The sequence below is a fragment of the Marmota monax genome, unplaced genomic scaffold (genome assembly GCF_021218885.2).
Source record: "Marmota monax isolate L192 unplaced genomic scaffold, Marmota_monax_Labrador192_F-V1.1 WCK01_AAM20220418_F8-fsc00014, whole genome shotgun sequence".
NCBI lineage: Eukaryota > Metazoa > Chordata > Mammalia > Rodentia > Sciuridae > Marmota > Marmota monax.
The window spans coordinates 15,707,061-15,726,171 of NW_026695222.1; the positions used below are offsets into that span (position 1 = coordinate 15,707,061).

General features: G+C 33.7%; 1 protein-coding gene across 9 annotated transcripts in view; it reads right to left on the minus strand.

The window, feature by feature from the left end:
• Positions 1–19,111, minus strand: part of Ncoa6 (nuclear receptor coactivator 6) — a 90,606-nt gene that overhangs the window by 56,803 nt on the left and 14,692 nt on the right. For 6 of the 9 annotated variants that reach the window (XM_058575586.1, XM_058575585.1, XM_058575589.1 and 3 more), the window contains exons 2-6: positions 15,232–15,301; positions 14,446–14,611; positions 7,169–7,274; positions 4,111–4,186; positions 2,045–2,326 (exon numbers count right to left, since the gene is read on the minus strand). In XM_058575586.1, coding sequence (XP_058431569.1) covers positions 2,045–2,326; positions 4,111–4,186; positions 7,169–7,195 — 385 coding nt within the window. In that variant the 5' untranslated portion in view covers positions 7,196–7,274; positions 14,446–14,611; positions 15,232–15,301. The remainder of the gene's footprint in view (positions 1–2,044; positions 2,327–4,110; positions 4,187–7,168; positions 7,275–14,445; positions 14,612–15,231; positions 15,302–19,111) is intronic. The other 3 variants (XM_058575582.1, XM_046433910.2, XM_058575583.1) reach the window with 3 other exon arrangements.

A 19,111-nucleotide genomic window follows, 5' to 3' on the forward strand; every position in this document is an offset into this window, starting at 1 on the left:
AAATTTTTTTGTACTTAAAACTAAAGAGTAGAGTTTCTATATTGAAGCACACAAAATTGAGTGTGGGGGGAAAAGCAACACAAATTTGACAACTAAGCTTCAATTAAGATAGAAAAGCATTACATTTCAGAATAACAGTATTTCTAAAAAGTCAATGTAAACTTCAGGACATATTCTCAAAAGAAGATACAAAAGCTGACTATTGGGAAAACTAGGGTTATCTACATGCAAAACAGTGAAGTTGTACCTACAGTACATGTAAAAATAAACTCAAAATGGAAAAAAGACCTAAATCCCTTAAAAGAAAATATACATGGCAATAGCTTCACAACACTAGACTGTAGTGATTTTTTAGATATGACACTAAAGGCAAAAGAAAAAAAGAGAGAAAAAAATTGAACTTCACAAAAATTTTGAGTATTAAATTAGTAAAAAGGCAATAACAGATGGGAAGAATTATAAATCATATAATAAAAGACTGAGTCCAGAATACACAGAAAAAGCCTAAAACTCAACAACAACAAAAAGTAAGCAAAGAAAAAAAAGATGAGAGGCCTGGGATTGTAGCTTGGTGGTCAAGTGCTTGCCTCACAAGTGGAAGGCACTGGGTTCAATCCTCAACACCACATAAAACTAAAATAAAACTATTGTGACCATCTACAATAAAAAAAAATTTAAAAAGTGGGGGGCTTAAGGATTTGAATAGACATTTCTCCAAAGAAAACATACAAATGGTATACTGAGTATACTGCCCAAAGAACTGAATGAAAGCAGGGTCTTGAAAAGACATATTACACCCATGTTCACTGCAGCATTATTCACAATAACTAAAACCCAATAATAATGCCTAATTTGCTGAGGATGGCCTTGAACTTGTGATCCTCCTGCCTCAGTCTCTGGAGCTGCTAGAGTCACAGGCGTGCACCACCACACCCGGCCTTAAAATATTTTTTAAGCCAAGAATATAATCTGGCAGAACTGTAAATTTAGATTTGATAATAACTGATTGAGCAATTTATAAACAACCAAAAATGGTAATTAAGAGCAATGAACAATTTTAGGTCTAGGTAGGCCTTTATAATATCATACAGTATGACTATGATTATGATTATGCTTATAATGATGATAATAATGGCAATTTCAATACATGAAATTCTCTTATATGTGCTAAGTAATCCTTAACTATCAAGAGCCTTGTACAAGACAGTAAAAAAGCCCCCGAAAAAACTAGGGCTTTCCTCCAAACATCAAATCTCAAAGAAAAACACCCCAAACCTGAAAAATCTAATTAGCACATGACCAAATTAGGATTTGTGAGAAAAGGCTTTCCACTCTGGTGGGATTAGATAATGGTGCTGACTAGAAAAGATGGTGAACATATAAACAAAGTTTCAAAAACACAATGCCCACTAGACCCAAAATGTGTGAAGAGGCCAGATGGGAACTGTGGAGAGGCAAAGTGCCCTTGGCAGCAGCTGCTACTTAACACCATCTGGGAAATGGGAAGACCTCAATGTTACCTGACCTTCTCATTTTTAATGATAAATTGGTTCCAACGTAATGTATCTCAATTTCTAAAGCACTGGTAATAAACTCAAACACTAAAAACAAAATTTAAAAAACAAAGCAAACAAACAAACAAACAAAAAAACTAAAGTGGGCTATATAACACATGTCTGAAGGCTGGATCCAACAGGCTGTCAGTGATCTCTAATCTAAAATATAAGTATGTTTTAAGTACTTAAAGTAGATTCAGAGAATACTGGATCTTTTTAAGCTTTAAAGGACCTTAAAGATCCAGTTTAAACCTGTCAACTTATAGTAAAGAAACAGATCAAAGCATTAAAAACAATAAATAAATTTGGGTCTTGAAAGTTAGTGCTATCACTAAAAGAAACACAACAGCATTTCTGCTTTTAAAAACTCCTAAATTCCTAATTTTGTACTTAAAATTAGCCTTTCAACTTAGTTTAGCAAAACTTTCTTTGTAAAACTCAAAACACCATGGAAGGAAAAGAAGGAAACAATCATTAAAACAAATTACCCATGTGTAACAAATTGGGCACATTCTTCAATATTGCATCTAATTTCCATTGGAAATCTTTATCATCTATATTTCCTTTGAAGGCCATAAAAATTGTGGAATCCTCCAAAATACTGTCACTTTTTGTGTCATCATCTTCTAGTCCAGAGTCAAACTCCATCTCTGAGTCTTCCACTGTTGATGAACACAAGGAAGTATAGATGTCTTCTAAGTTAGGAAGGTCGTCCAAAACCATGGTGAATATTATTCCTGAAGCATATGCCAAGTAGACAATAAGAAAACCTTGGAAAAAGGGAAAGGATAAGAGAAGAGTATTACATAGCATAATTATATACTCTACAATGTACAATTCATAGTTTAGTGAAAACTGCAATTTATTTGATAAATGATAAGGACAGTATTATAGTATAATAAAATTAAGAAATTAAAGAAAAGCTTAAACTATTTAATTAAGATATCCTAAAATTATTCATTATTTTTCTTTTTTTCCCCCAGTATTGGGAATTGAACCCAGGAGGACTATACATATCTACCTCTACATTTCCAGTGCTTTTTATTTTTAATTGAGACAGGGTCTTACTAAGTTGCCCAGACTAGCCTTGATCATCCTGCTTCAGCCTCCCAAGTAAATAGAATTATAGGTGTGTGCACTAAACCTGGCTAAAACAATTCGTTCTTTGAAGTAACAGAAATAAAAAAAAATAAACAAGTCTTTAAATTTCCCTTTTATAATGCTGCATTGCTACCTTTTTTGTAAACCTGGAACATTAGGAGGAGTGTACAAAGGATTAAATAAAAACTTTCTGAGAATCAAGATTTATAAGCCTTTGGTTGAACACATAGAACAAGTGGCCCCAAAGACTCCCGTTGCTCCTATGCCAAAGAACAGCCTTAGAGGAGCCAAGGTTTCTTTCTAAAGCCCTCTTCTTTCTCCAACCTGCAAAGTACAACTAGACCCAACTGAAAGCATATGGGTGATTACTGAAACTCCTGAATTCTTTTACAAAGACTGTTTTTTAAAGTACCAAGTGCTAACAGATTGCACCACTGGAGTTCCTAAAAAAAATGTTTTAAACAACTCTTAAAGGGTTATTAATAGTGATTTGGCTGAAAGTAATAATTCAGAAACAACAAAATAAATCTTTAAATGCTTTTATTAAAGGAGCACAAGTGGTTAGTACATGTTTATAGAAGCAATGAATTATGCCCTGGACAGACCTAAATTACCTTTTAACTTTTAGATTTAAAGAAGTTACATTTTTTGCTATTTTCAGTTTTGTTGCTGACCAGTATGCATATTAAAAATCACATATGGCAATTTCCTCTATTAGCTTTGGGATTGAAGATCCCATTTTTAACCAAAGTGAATGAATACATATTAATCATCAGCATTTGCGTTATGCAAGAAGAGCATGGGTATATAAGAATCTCACACCAATTTTCTAGTTAAAAAATTCCTTACTAAAATATAACTTTTAAATAAAGTAAATAAGAAAAAAGAACTGAAAATACCCTAAAATGTAAACAGTGATTGTATTAAATTGGTAGGATCACAGATAAATTTCCTATTTCCCAAGTATGCTGAAAGTCATTAAGAAATGCAAATTGAGGTGGTGTATGCCTATAGATATCTATAATCTCAACTACTTAGTAGGCTGAGGCAGGAGGATTGAAAGCTTGATGCCAGCCTGAGTAACTTAGTGAGATGAGGTGTCAACAACAAAAAAAAAAATTAAAGGGGTAGGGTTATAGCTCAGTGGTAGAGTGCTCAAGGTTTAATTTCTAGTCCTGCAAAAAAAAAAAAGCAAAATGTTTAAAAATTAAACTTAGAACAATTTTTTGAAAATAAATAAATAAGGACTGGGGGGCTGGGCATATAACTCAGTAGCAAAGTGCTTGCCCAGCCTGCATGAGGCCCTGGGTTCAATCCCTAGCACCCACATAAAAGCGGGAGGGGACTGGTGATGTAGCTTAGTAGCAGGGCATCCAGCATTTAACCCCAGTAACACCAAAAAACCAAAATAATAACAATAACAAAAGAAAACCTTGAAGTCAATAGCACATACCTGTACTCCCAGCTACTGGGGAAGCTGAGGGAGGAGAATGTAAAGTCAAGGCCAATCTAGGCAACTTAGCAAGACCCTGTATCAAAATAAAAAATAAAAAGGGCTGGGAATATAGCTCAGTGGTAGAGCACTCATGAATTTGATGCCCATTACTGAAAATAAAAAAGAAAGAAATGTCAAACTATGTTGTTATTTGTATACTACATGTATTAAAGAGGATAAAGTATTTAAAAAACCTTGCTTAACTCTTCTTTATTAAACAGTGATTAAACTTCAAAAGCAAAAGCTTTTTAAAAACCAACCTAGGGGCTGTAGCTGTAGCTCAGTGGTAAAGCATCTGCCTTGCATGTGTGGGGCACTGGGTTCCATCCTCAGCACCACATAAAAATAAATAAAGATATTGTGTATCCATCTACAACTAAAAAAAATATTTAAAAAAAAAAAAAGCCAACCTAAGGACAGCTAGGGTTATAGTTCAGTGGTAGAGCACTTGCCCAGCATGTGTGAAGCACTGGGTTCAATTCTCAGCACCACATATATATAAATAAAATAAAGGTCCATCGACAACTTAAAAAAAAATTAAAACAAAAACCTAAGCAATATTTGGGGAAAAACTTTTCTGTTGTTTAAGCAAATAGGCAAAAAATACTTGTACATTTGAGCAAAGCACCTTATAATCTAGTAATTATATCCTTTTCTTGTATTGTTACTGTCAGAACAGAACCGTGTGGTGTGGTTAAGAAATAACAGCATTCAGAAAATACCTATATAAAAACTACCACTCTTTATTTAACTGCACTTTACAAATTCTAACAAATTTTAGATTAAAGGTAAATAAATGAAAGCTAATGAAGGAAGTTTTTTTTTTTTTGAGAGAGAGAGAAATTTTTAATATTTCTTTTCTTTTTTTTAGTTTTTGGTGGACACAACATCTTTGTTTGTATGTGGTGCTGAGGATCGAACTCGGGCCGCACACATGCCAGGCAAGCGCGCTACCACTTGAGCCACTTCCCCAGCCCCGCTAATGAAGATTTTTAGGGCTTAAAAACGCGGCTTGGCAGGAAAAAGACTGATGGCTGAAACTGTCTAAAAAGTTAGTTTCTTAGCAGTTGTTCCAAAGTTGGAATTGCCAAGCAAATAACTAAAAATTTAAGAAAATTTTCGAAAAGAATCTTTAGCTGGAAAGAGGGAGACCAATTAAAAAATCTGACTGATAGTCATCTAATGAGGCTGCTGATTGTTCCATGAAGGCTGTGTATCCCAACTTGGAAAACCCTTGACTGGCAGACACAGATACACCAATTCAGGAATAACCAGTTCAACAATACCAAAACAGTATACAGGTAATTACAAAATAAGAAAACTGAAACAATCTATGAAAAACTGTTGACTTCCCCTTCAATTTTTAAGGAAACTTCTAGATAATGTGGTCACTGAGATAATATCCACTTAAAATCCGACCCTCGATGAAGGATTTACTATCAAAATAACTGAACAACTTTTCAGTGAAATGTAATTCAGTTAACTGCTCTTGGAAAGAGAAAACAATCTGTAGGTGACTGCTTCATGAGAATCATTTGCTCACTTTTGACATCTGTCACAAGAAGGCATATGTTATTGTCTGGGTTTGCTAAGAATGACCACCAGCTTTCATCCACATAATAAATTTTCAGATTACCTAATAATTTCACTTTTTACTCAGGCTCTTTTAATCTTTCATAAAGAATTTAAGAACAAATGTGATATTTAGGAAAAATTTAAAAGGCAATCATAATATTTATTTTAACTTAGCAGTAAAAACAATTTTAGAGCTACCTAATAGCTCCAGTTGATGAAGGAATCGCCAGGGAATCAATTATGTTTATACAAGAATGGATCATGAATAAGGATAACACATTACATGAAAAACTGAAAGAGAACTAAACATTCACATGCTGCTGGCAAAGGGAAAACTCTAACTCCACAATGTAAAGACATGACTGTTACCATCTGAATGCAATGATCAACCTTAGCATGACTTACAGAGAAACAACAAGAAATTATGTACAGTATTAAGTGCACTGAATTATCTACAAAGTATTCTTGCCAAAAGTGTTTAATCTTAATCTAACAAGTCTTTAATAGGAGATAAAGAAAGAACTTAAAAAGCACCATGAGGGAATAATCAGATAAATCGAGAGTATAGGATTTCTACAGAACATCTGATTTAGTCTCTTATAGGAAAAAGTGGATAACAACTCTTCTAAATTAATAGACTTAAGAGACTTATTAAATGAATAAATGGTCATTTGTCAAGTCTCCACAAGCATTTCTGAAGAGTCTCCCATGTCAGTTAAACCGACTATGACATAGCATCCAGATGAAGACTCAAAGAATTTATTATGAATGCTGTACTTGAAACCATAAGTTTCAAGATAAAAATGGTCTAATTTCTGCTGGGCTTTAGCTTAACTCCAATCTAAACAGCATTAAAACATAGGTTGTGTTTAGTCTGCAACTTTCCACGTACATATATTTATTTTCTTTTTTTGAAACAGGGGTCTCACTGTTTTCCAGGCTGGTCTTGAACTCCTGGGTTAAACTGATCCTCCCAGCTCAGTCTCCCAAATAAGAATTAAAAATATATCCTATTTTTAATCAGAGATATTTGTTTGAAATCTATTACAGTTTTAATCAAGATAGATTTTAATCATCAGTTATTATTTACTGTGAAATCTGAGGTGATTCTTTATAAAAGGGTGAGAAACTACATTAAAAAAGATTATTGTAGAAACCCTACTTAAAAACAGAAAATGAAGGCTGGGGATATGGCTCAGTGGTAGAATGCTTGCCTAGCATGCTGTAGGTTCTGGGTTTAATCCCCAGACCAGAAAAAATTAAATTAATTAAAAAATAAATACAAACAGAAGAATGGCATTTGCATTTTATTCAGTGGTTCTAAAAATAAAAATTGCATTTTAGACAGTTTCTCTAAAAAGAAAGGCAATACCTGAAAAACCAAAAGAATAAACATTACTTTGGGCCTTTTATCTACTATCCTATATAACATTTTACTCACCAAAATGTCTTTCTTAATTTTTATCATTTATTCAGGTCATCTTCTAAGTCCGAACAAGTTGGCATTTTTAGGGCTTATATTTCAAGATAACAGCCAAATCAGAATTCTAAAAAAAAAAAAGAGAGAGAGAGGAAGAAAGAGAAAGAAAAGAAAAATAAAAAATAACAGTATTTTGGCATCTTTAGAGAATGGTACAATACTTTTCATTGAGTCTCCAATAAATATCTTTTTCTGAGATCTTAAAACACTCATAAGTAAGCATTCAGAATGTGGAAGCAAAACTCAGGAATTTAATACCGGCTTCATTTAAGAATCAAGAGGCCTTAGAGCCCACCCTGTATCTTCTTTCCTAAATCTGTCAAACTAAAATGAATTAACACCATACCACATTGTTTGCAGTTACTGGGAGCCAAAACAAAAACAGTTATATATATATACACTAGATAAAAAACCCATATCTTTGAACAAAACTTCAAAGTTAGTTTTTAAACTTCATGAATACAGATGTAATTTTTTCCCATGTATATCCATAATATTTAAACATTGTATTTTTCATTAAATCTTCAGTTTAAGTTGTAAAGTATTTTTTGTAGTAGCATAGAAATTCTGCACAGAAAATGTATTATTTTGGGGGCTGGGGTTGTGGCTCAGTGGTAGAGCGTTTGCCTAGCACATGCGACGGCCTGGGTTCAATTCTCAGCACCATATATAAAAAAATAAAGCTATTGTGCCCAACTACAACTAAAAATTAAATATTTTAAAAAATGTATTATTTTGGCACACTTCATATTTGGCACACTTTATCTATTTTAATAAGATAGCATCAGTCTATAACATCTTTAATTTGGGTGTTATGATTTTACATTCCTGCATGTACTGACTTTCTTTTTTAAATTTTATTTATTTATTTAGTTGTAAATAAACAAATACCTTTATTTTATTTATCTATTTTTATGTGGTGCCAAGGATAGAACCCAGTGCCTCACAAGTACCAGGCAAGTGCTCTATCACTAAGCTACAACCCCAGCCCAAGCACTGGCTTTAAAATCTAGATGGATATATGTACTAGTAGTTAATAATTAGAGGAAAAAATCCTGTAATTATTTTTTAGTTCAAGAAAAAGGAATTTTAAAAGTAAGACCATAAAGAAAATCTTAACCTAAAAACCAACAATAGGACAATCAAATACTCTGATGACAATGCACTGAAATTATAAATTCAAAATAAAATCAAGAAATAAAGGTCTTTTCCATTGTAAAACAACAGCAAAACTTTGGACTGAGGTTTTAAAAATTACAAATCAGAACTGCCAATTTCTAGAACCATAAGGAAATACTATACATAGAAACCTAAGAATATAGCCAGTTCAGTGAAGAAAATTCATAGCCATAAAACACCTTTACTGGGGGGCTGTAACTCAGTGATGGAGCATTTGCCTAGCATGTGTGAGGCACTGGGTTCAATCCCCTGCATCACATAAAAATAAATAAATAAAATAAAGGCATTTGTCCATCTACAACTAAAAACATTTAAAAAAAATACCTTTATTGGAGAACAAAAAGAAGGAAAATAAGTGACTTAAATACCTGACTCAAAGTTATAAAAAAAGCAATAAAGTGAACTGAAAGAAAGCACAGACAAATTTATTGTCATATGATCTGCCCAGATTGAGTCAGGAAGATACCCAACTTAAACAGACCAATATCAAGTGAGGAAATAGAAGCCATCAAAAGATTACCAACCAAGAAGAGCCCAGGACCGGATGGATACACAGCCGAATTCTACAAGACCTTTAAAGAAGAACTAATACCAATACTCTTCAATTTATTTCAGGAAACAGAAAAAGAGGAAGCACTTCCAAACCCATTCTATGAGGCCAATATAACCCTGATTGCAAAACCAGACAAAGATACTTCAAAGAAAGAAAACTTCAGACTAATATCTCTAATGAACATAGATGCAAAAATTTTCAATAAATTAATTCTGGCAAATCGAATACAAAAACATATCAAAAAGATTGTACACTATGATCAAGTGGGATTCATCCCAGGGACACAAGGTTGGTTCAACATATGGAAATCAATAAATGTAATTCATCACATCAATAGACTTAAAGAATCATATGATCATCTCAATAGATGCAGAAAAAGCATTTGACAAGATACAGCATCCCTTTATGTTCAAAACACTAGAAAAACTAGGGATAACAGGAACATATCTCAACATCGTAAAGGCTATCTACGCTAAGCCTCAGGCCAACATCATTCTAAATGGAGAAATATTGAAGGCATTCCCTCTAAAATCTGGAACAAGACAGGGATGCCCTCTTTCACCTATTCAACAGAGTTCTTGAAACACTGGCCAGAGCAATTTGACAGATGAAAGAAATTAAAGGGATTCGTATAGGAAAAGAAGAACTTAAATTAGCTCTATTTGCTGACGATATGATTCTATACCTAGAAGACCCAAAAAACTCCACCAGAAAACTCACAGAACTAGTAAGTGAATTCAGCAAAGTAGCAGGATATAAAATCAATACCCATAAATCAAAGGCATTTCTTATATCAGTGACAAATCCTCTAAGAAGGAAATGAGAAAAACTATCCCATTCACAATATCCTCAAAAAAAATAAGATACTTGGGACTCAACTTAATAAAAGAGTTGAAAGATCTATACAATGAAACTACAGAACCCTAAAGAAAGAAATCAAAGAAGACCTTAGAAGAAAGATCTACCTTGCTCTTAGATAGGCAGAATTAATATTATCAAAATGACCATACTACCAAAAGCACTATACAGATTTAATGCAATTCCAATCAAAATCCCAATGGCATTCCTCATAGAAATAGAAAAAACAGTCATGAAATAAGAGACCCAGAATAGCTAAAGCAATCCTAAGAAGGAAGAGTGAAGCAGGTGGTATCACTATACCAGACCTTAAACTATACTATAGAGCAATAGTAACAAAAAGAGCATGATACTGGCACCAAAACAGGCTGGTAGACCAATGGTACAGAACAGAGGACATAGAGACTAACCCACAAAATTACAATTATCTTATATTAGACAAAGGTGTCAAAAACATGCACTGGAGAAAAGATAGCATCTTCAACAAATGGTGCTGAGAAAACAGGAAATCCATATGCAACAAAATGAAATTAAACCCCTCTCTCTCACCATGCACAAAACTTAACTTAAAATGGATCAAGGACCCAGGTATTAAACCAGAGACTCTGCATCTAATAGAAGAAAAAGTAGGCCCTAATCTTCAACATGAGGGATTAGGCTCCAACTTCCTTAATAAGACTCCTATAGCGTAAAAATTAAAACCAAGAATCAATAAATGGGATGGAATCAAACTAAAAAGTTTATTCTCAGCAAAAGAAACAATCTGTGATGTGAACTGAGAGCCTACATCCCGGGAGCAAATTTTTACCCCTCACACATCAGATAGAGCACTAATCTCTAGGGTTTATAAAGAAGTCAAAAGCTAAACACCAAAAAAATAAATAACCAAATCAACAAATGGGCCAAGGACCTGAACAGACACTTTTCAAGAAGAGGATATACAATCAATCAACAAATATATGAAAAAATGCTCATCATCTCTAGCAATCAGAGAAATGCAAATCAAAACTACTCTAAGATATCATCTCACTCTAGTCAGAATGGCAGCTATTATGAAGACAAACAACAAGTGTTGGCAAGGATGTGGGGAAAAAGGTACACTCATACATTGCTGGTGGGACTGCAAATTGGTACAGCCAATTTGGAAAGCAGTATGGAGATTCCTTGGAAATCTGGGAATGGAACCACCATTTGACCCAGCTATTCCTCTCCTCGGACTATACCCAAACTACTTAAAAACAGCATACTACAGGGACACAGCCACATCAATGTTTACAGCAACACAGTTCACAACAGCTAAACTGTGGAACCAACCTAGATATCCTTCAGTGGATGAATGGATAAAAAAAAAAAGTATATGCATATACACACACACACACACACACACACACACACAATGGCATATATACACAATAGAATTTTACTCATCATTAAAAAAGAACAAAATCATGGCATTTACAGGTAAATGGGTGGTGTTGGAGAAGATAATGCTAAGTGAAGTTAGCCAATCTCAAAAAAAAATGCAGAAATGTTTTCTATGATATAAGGAGGTTGACTCATAGTGAGGTAGGGAGGGAGAGCATGGGAGGAGTCAATGAATTGGGGTGGGAGGGAAAGGGAGGGGGCAGGGGATTAGCAAGGATGGTGGAATGTGATGGACATCATTATACAAAGTACATGTATGAAGGCTTGAATTGGGTGTCAACATACTTTACATACAAAACAAAGATATGAAAAATTGTGGTATATATGTGTATTAAGAATTGTAATGCAAAAAACCCAAAATACATGTATAAAGGCATAAATTGGGGTGAATATACTTTATATACAGAGATATGAAAAACTGTACTCTTCATGTGTAATCAGAATTGTAATGCATTCCACGCTGTCGTGTATTTAAAAAAAATAAAATCAATAAAAGAAAAAAAAGACCTTTATTGGGAACAAAAAGAAGGAAAATAAATGATTTAAATTCCTGATTCAAAGTTATAAAAAAAAGCAATAAAGTGAAATGAAAGAAAGCAAAATTTAAAAAATCAATATAGATAAAATAGAAATCAATCACTGGAAGAAAAAATTTAAAAAAGTTAAACATCTAGTTAACTTAATTAAGTAAAAAGGGAGAAAATTCAAATACGTAAAATGGCAAGAAACAGAAACGAGGAAATAAAAGGGATCACTGAGATAACTTTGCTCAAACTTTTATTGATATGTAAATATGCTAAACCCCCATGAACCACATACAAATTTAATACAAAATACAATTAACCCTTTGAAGAACATATAAGTCTAATGATCTGACACTGTTCCAGAGATATATATATATATATATATATATATATATATATATATATACGTGTGTGTGTGTGTTTGTGTACTGGAAATTGAAGCAGCTAGGGGTGCTTAAATACTGAGCCATGTCCCCAGTCCTTTTTATTTTTTATTTTGAGACAGGAGCTGGCTAAGTTGCTTAGGATCTCACTAAATTGGTCAGGCTGGTCTCTTACTTGCAATCCTTATGACTCAGCCTCCCAAGTCACTGGGATTACTTACAGGCATGAGCCACCATGTCCAGACCAGAGCAATTTTAAAAAAAATAAATTCAAAGGCAGAGAGCTACAAACCAACCCTTTTTACAGTGATACAAGATTCTAAATCAAATTTTAAATAGATCCTGACAGTACATTAAAATATAATGTATCATGAAGGCTGGAGTTGTGGCTCTGTGGTAGAACACTTGCCTGGCATGCATGAGGTCCTGGTTCAATCCTCAGCGCCACATATAAATAAATAAATAATAAAAAAAGATTCAATGACAACTAAAAAATATTTTTTAAAAAAGATAATGCACCATAATAAAGTGAAGACTGTTCTACAAGTTTAAGGAAGACTTGTTATTAGGAAATTAAGGGGAGAAGTTATATGATCCTCTCCATAGATACTGTAATTTGAAAAAATTCAAGAAACATTCCTGATATTTTTGTGTGTGTGTGTGGTGTTGGGGATTAGAACCCAGGGTCTTCTGCATGTGAGAGGCACACACTCTAAAACAACAGAGCTATATCCCCACTCTAATAATCATATTTTTAAAACGTCAAATAAATTAGTATATAAGTGCTTCCTTAACATAATAAAATGTAGCTCTCAGCACAGGGCTAGGGGGTATAGCTCAATGGCAAAGTACTTGCATGCATGATGCCCTGAGTTCATTCCCTAGCACCACCATCAGTCCAGAACCCGCCCCCCCCCCAAAAAAAAAACACTTTTCATTCATCAAATTAGCAAAAATCCAAAAATTTGATAATGTATTGTCTTGGCAAGGTTATGGAGAAAACAGGCACTCTCGTTTAATTGTTGGTGGTAGTGCAAATCGGTGTTAATGCCAGCAATTAGGTAATATATATCAAAACATCAATTACAGGGGCTTGGGTTGTGGCTCAGCGATAGAGCACTTGCCTCGCATGTTCGAGACCCTGGGTTCGATCCTCAGCACCACATAAAAATAAATGAATAAAATAAGGGATTTGTGTCCAACTACAACTAAAAAAATTAAAAAATAAAAATAAAAAATAAAGATATTGTGTCCAACTATAACTAAAAAACATTTTTTAAAAATATCAATTACATATATTACTAACAAAATGATTCCACTGTTAGATAGTGATCTGACAGATACACCTGTCAAAAACAAAAGGACAGGTCTGGGGTTGTGGCTCAGTGGTAGAGCGCTCTGCCTAGCGAGGCCCTAGGTTCTATCCTCAGCACCACATATAAATAAATAAATAAATAGATAGATAGATAGATAAAATAAAGCTACTTATTGTGTCCAACTACAACTAAAAAATAAATATTAAAAAAATGGTACAAGGTATTCACTCCATACTGTTTTCATCCAGATGCCCACCAATAGGTACTGATCAAATCCATAAAAATGAAATGTAATAAACAGAAAAGAAAAAAAAAAAGAAATGCAGTGAGCAAGAATAAGGATGCTGTCTGTGCTGCTATGTGGAAAGATCTCCAAGGTATATTGTTGGGAGAAAAAAAAAACAAGGAGTAAATCATTAAATACAATACGCTATTTTTTGTGAGAAAATAATATTCTACAGGTTAATTACTGAAACTAAAGAGAATTTGGAGCTTCCTGAATTCTGCAGTAGCTAAAACTTGCAGAAATATTGTTATATACCAGGCACTGTTCTAAGCACTTTGCATTATTAATTCAATTAATCCCCTAAAAACGACCATGAAATAGGTTCTATTACCTCCATTTACAAAAGAGGAACTAAAGCACAGAGATGTTACGTAACTTGCTTAAGACTATACATACAGCCAGAGTGTGCCCAGGCAATCAGATTCTAAAAGCAGGGCTCTTCACTACCACACCACACTATATAACCTACTTGAATATTTGGTAAAAGCATACTCTTAGCTCCTGAGAGACTGATGATTTCATTCATTCATTCAACAAACATTTAAGTATGCAAAACATGCCAGGTACCATTCTCAATGCTAAACATACAATGATGATAAAAATACAGACACAGTCCCACCTTTTATGGAGTATAGTAAGAACTTGGGCTTAAAGCACACGATTCTTAAATTGAAGTATTTATCCCCTTATTTATATATTTATCCAAATACTTACATGGGGACAGGGTGGTGGGGAGTCACCAGTTGCAAAGTGACCAGTTCTGTTTTAACTAGCTAGAGCAGTGGTTCCCAACTTTTTGGCACTTGAGAATCACCAAGGATCCTTTTAAAATTCCAATGCCCACGTCAATTCCATACATCTAGGGCAATTAAATCACAATCTGGGCAGTGGGGACAGAGACAAAGACATCAGTAGTTTTCCAAGAACCCTGTGGATGACTGCAATATGAAGAAAAGTTTGAGAAATCACTGAGCTATAGTTTTTAATCTGTCTGAATAATGGTAAAGGTCATTCATGATAACACAGAAAGAGATAGCTGAATATAAACAAAAAGTATATCCACTTGTCCTTCTGAGATCTGCTAAGTAGCTACCCCTCCACCTCATGTTATAAATTCTGAGAACATCAGAAAGGGCCAAATAATTATTTTCTTTTCTGGTTTTATCTATACCTCTACTCCATTCCTTCCAAAATCATGGACAACTGAGAAATTTACCTTTTTGTCTTTTTCTGGTTCTTTCTATGGAACCAATGAAGAATTCTGCCATGTTATACCTATTCAACACAAGTGACTGCTTTTCTATTAAGCAGATCTCATTTAGTTGGTTTGGATCCAACCCGCATGCCACCTATATATAGCTTGGCAAAGTAAAGTACCTTATGAATGCTGAGATCAAAATAAATTCTTTTTAAAAAGTCTATTTCTAATTCAAAACTTTAAGTTGAAACAAAGTCTTTTTAAAATAATACATTTGTTTGTATTCTAGAGAAGCAACAGACCTGTTTAAGAACTCTCTGACCACTCTCAGAAAAGATAGTCAGTAGGACCCCTCTCCATTCCTCCCAGGACCTAGACAAAAAGGAAAAAGGGCAAAGAGGAAGAAGAGAAACATCAGAAGAAAAGACCAAACATAAACCCAATAAATCTATTTAAAGTAAATTTTTGTAACTGGCCAAATTCCATCTGTCACTGTTTCTTATAATTTTATTCTAGAAAGTGTTGTAAAAGACCCAAGATGATCTCTAGTCCAGTGGTTTTTAACAAAGAAAGCTTATTATAATCCAAAATAAAACTCAAGATATTTTCAAAATACTTCTGTATTGGTTACAAAGTATGTTCATTTTGTAATTCATTATCCTTATGATTTGTGCACTTGTCTTTATGTGTGTTATACTTTACAATTAATACTTTAAAAAAAAAAAACAAACAGATACAGCACATGTGTCTTGGGCAGAAACCCCTACAGATTCTAATTAAGTAGGTACAGAAACAGAGTCCCATGGAAGTTTTGTGATTTGGCCTAGCTCACAGATGTTTAGCTACAGATCTGTACTTCTTGTCACTGTCCTTCTGCTTCAAAACTGTAAATATGCTGACATCATATTTTTAATTTAACATTTTTTCTCCTACTTATCTGAAAAATTATATTACAAGTGACAACTGCAAAAACAGGGAAGTAAATTAATGAAAAACACAGATTTCCCAAGTTATCGCAGCTGTTTCACCATACACTTAAGAGAATTAAACATCTAATGCAATGCAACTATCTCCTAACCTGGGTGCCCTTTTTTTTTTTTTTGATGCTCTCAATAATCTGTTGAGTATTATGTCAAATTATTAGTAGTAAAATCAACTAGGTACATATGCAAAATATACTAGCATTATTCATGATAATGGAACATAAGGTGAATTAGAAAGAGGGCTAGGCTGAACATGGCAAGGTAGGTGTGCCCTGGGATCTAACTGTGGCCTTCCTTAAAGTTGTATTATTTGGTCGTACAATCACTATGGAAAGCAATATGGAGATTTCTCAGAAAACTCGGAATGGAACCAGCATTTGACCCAGTCATCCCACTTGTAGGTTTATACCCAAAGGACTTAAAATCAGCATACTACAGTGACAAAGCCACATCAAGGTTTATAGCAGTTCAAATTCACATTAGCTAAACTATGGAAACAACCTAGGTGTCCTTGAATAGATGAAGAAAATGTAGTATGTATACACAATGGAATATAACTCAGCCTTAAAGAAGGATGAAATTATGCATTTGCAGATAAATGGATGGAACTGGAGAATATTATGCTAAGAGAAGCCAATCCCAAAGAACCAAAGGCTGAATGTTTTCTCTGATATGTGGATGCTAATTCACAATAAGGGAGGGGGAAAAACAGAGGTATTTTGGACTAGACAGAGGGGAGTGAAGGGAAGGGAGGGGACATGAGGGTAGGAATGATAGCAGAATGAACCAGACGTTATTACCTTAAGTGCACGTATGATTACATGATCTGTGTAACTCTACATCATGTACAACCAGATGAATAAGAAGTTATATTTCATTATGTATGCTGTATCAAAAAACATTCTACTGTCATGTGCAACTAATTAGAACAAATTAAAAATATTTTAAAATTTTAAAAATAAAACAAAAAAAGTTGAATAATTTGGGGCAGGACACAATCTGAGTCTAGGAATCTTAAATTTGAAAATGAAAAGATAGTTCACTAGAGCTAGAGCTAAATAGAATCTCTCCATTTAGATATAAAAAAGCTTAAGGATTATTTATCAAGTAATTTAATTATTCTTCAGTCCCAGTGGGAATAAGAACTGTGACAACCTTTGAGAAAATCAAACTGGAAATTCATAATAAAACTAAAATAAACTGAACTTTTAACCTATATTTGGGGCTTATCCTACAGAAGTAAAAGCTCCATTTCATAAAACTATATGCACAGAATGGCTACTGGGGCCTAGTGTGGTAGCCCATGTCCATGACTTCAGCTATTCGAGAGACTAAGGCAGGAGGATCACAAGTTTGAGAACAGCCTGGGAAACTTAGCATGACCCTATCTCAAAATAAAGTTTAAGGGCTGGGGGTGTGGCTCAAGCCATAGTGCGCCGCCTGGCATGTGCAGGGTGCTGGGGTCGATCCTCAGCACCACATACAAATAAAATAAAGATGTTGTGTCCACCAATAACTAAAAAATAAATAATAAACATTAAAAAAAATAAAAAAATAAAGTTTAAAAAAGGGCTGGGGGCATGACTCATTGCTTGCCCAGTATGTGGAGGTTTTAGTCCTCCAGTACTAAAAAAAAATCTGAAAACACACTGAGCAAAAAAACAATATAAATGGAATATTATGTAGCTAGTAAAAAGGGGGAACTAGATATTTCCTTAATGATTTAGAAGGAAATGTATAATTCAGCTTGTTGCAATAAACATATACTGTGTTTGTGGTTTGAAAGGAAAATCCTATTGAATTCATAACAGAAAAGAAATAATAAGAAAAAATTGACTACAGGAATAACAGAAAAAATAGTTATATAAAATTGATAAAGAATTGTTATATAAAGGACAGCTAAATGAAATATTCAGAGATTAAGGAATAAAACCAAAATCTAGCTGGGCGTGGTGGTACATGTCTGTAATTCCAGCAGCTCAGGAGGCTGAGGCAAGAGGGTCGAAAATTCAGAGCCAACCTCAGCAACAGTGAGGCACTAAGCAACTCAGTGAGACCTTGTCTCTAAATTAAAAACAAAATAGGGTTGGGGATGTGATCAGTGGTTGAGTGCCCCTTAGTTCAATCCCTGTTCCCCCACTTCCAAAACAAACAACAACATCAAAAAACCCCCAAAGTCTAAGTACTTTTTGGGTGAGGGTATAAAGCAATTTTTATCAACTCAAAATTTTTCCCCTATTTCACAAAGAAAAATAAGTGTTTTACTCAAGAGTTCTGTATTTTTTAGGTTTGTCTTCTTAAAATGCTCTTTTAAAAAAGCAAACACAAATCACCACAAAATCCTGTCAAATAAATGTCTGTTATTTTATTGTTGCAATCTGTAATTCTTTCTTTTTCTTGGTTAAGTTTTATTTGTTTTTAGCTATATCCTAACACTTCAAATTTATCTTTTATAACAATGTACCATTCTTTTTATTATTTATTTATTTTTTTTAGTTGTAGACGGACACAATACCTTTATTTACTTATTTTTACGTGGTGCTTAGGATCAAATCCAGTGCCTCACATGTGCCAGACAGCCCCAACAACACTCCATTCTTTGTTACATCAAATAAAATTTTACATGCATAGTACAAACATAAAAGGAAAACAGATTTATACTGAATAAGTAGTCAAATGATATGAAAAATAAGTGCTAGTAGATGAGCTATACTGAACATTTTTACTTGAAAATTAATCACCACTGATAAAAATTTCTAAAAACATATTTGCTAGTAACAACAACAACAACAAAAAAGCAACTTTACAATGATTACCACCTTAACCCTGTGATCAAACTTATCAATAACAATGAAACAGATGGGTTGGGATTGTGACTTAGTGGTAGAGCACTTGCCTGGCACATATGCACTGGGTTCAATCCTCAGCACTGTATAAAATATAAATCAATTATAATTTTAAAAGTAAACAGATTAAACTCATCTTTTTAAAATAAAAAACAGTGGGATATTTATATACTTCATGATATGATGCAAAGTAAAGAATATTTGTCAAAATATGTAAGCAAAATCTAAATCAAGTCTTTAGAATTTAATGCATAAGCTTCTAACCTTCCAGTTTAGGAAAATACAAGGAATAAAGGAACAAGTTAAAGGTCACAAAGAAAAAAAAATCAGGTAAATCCAGAGTATGGGACATA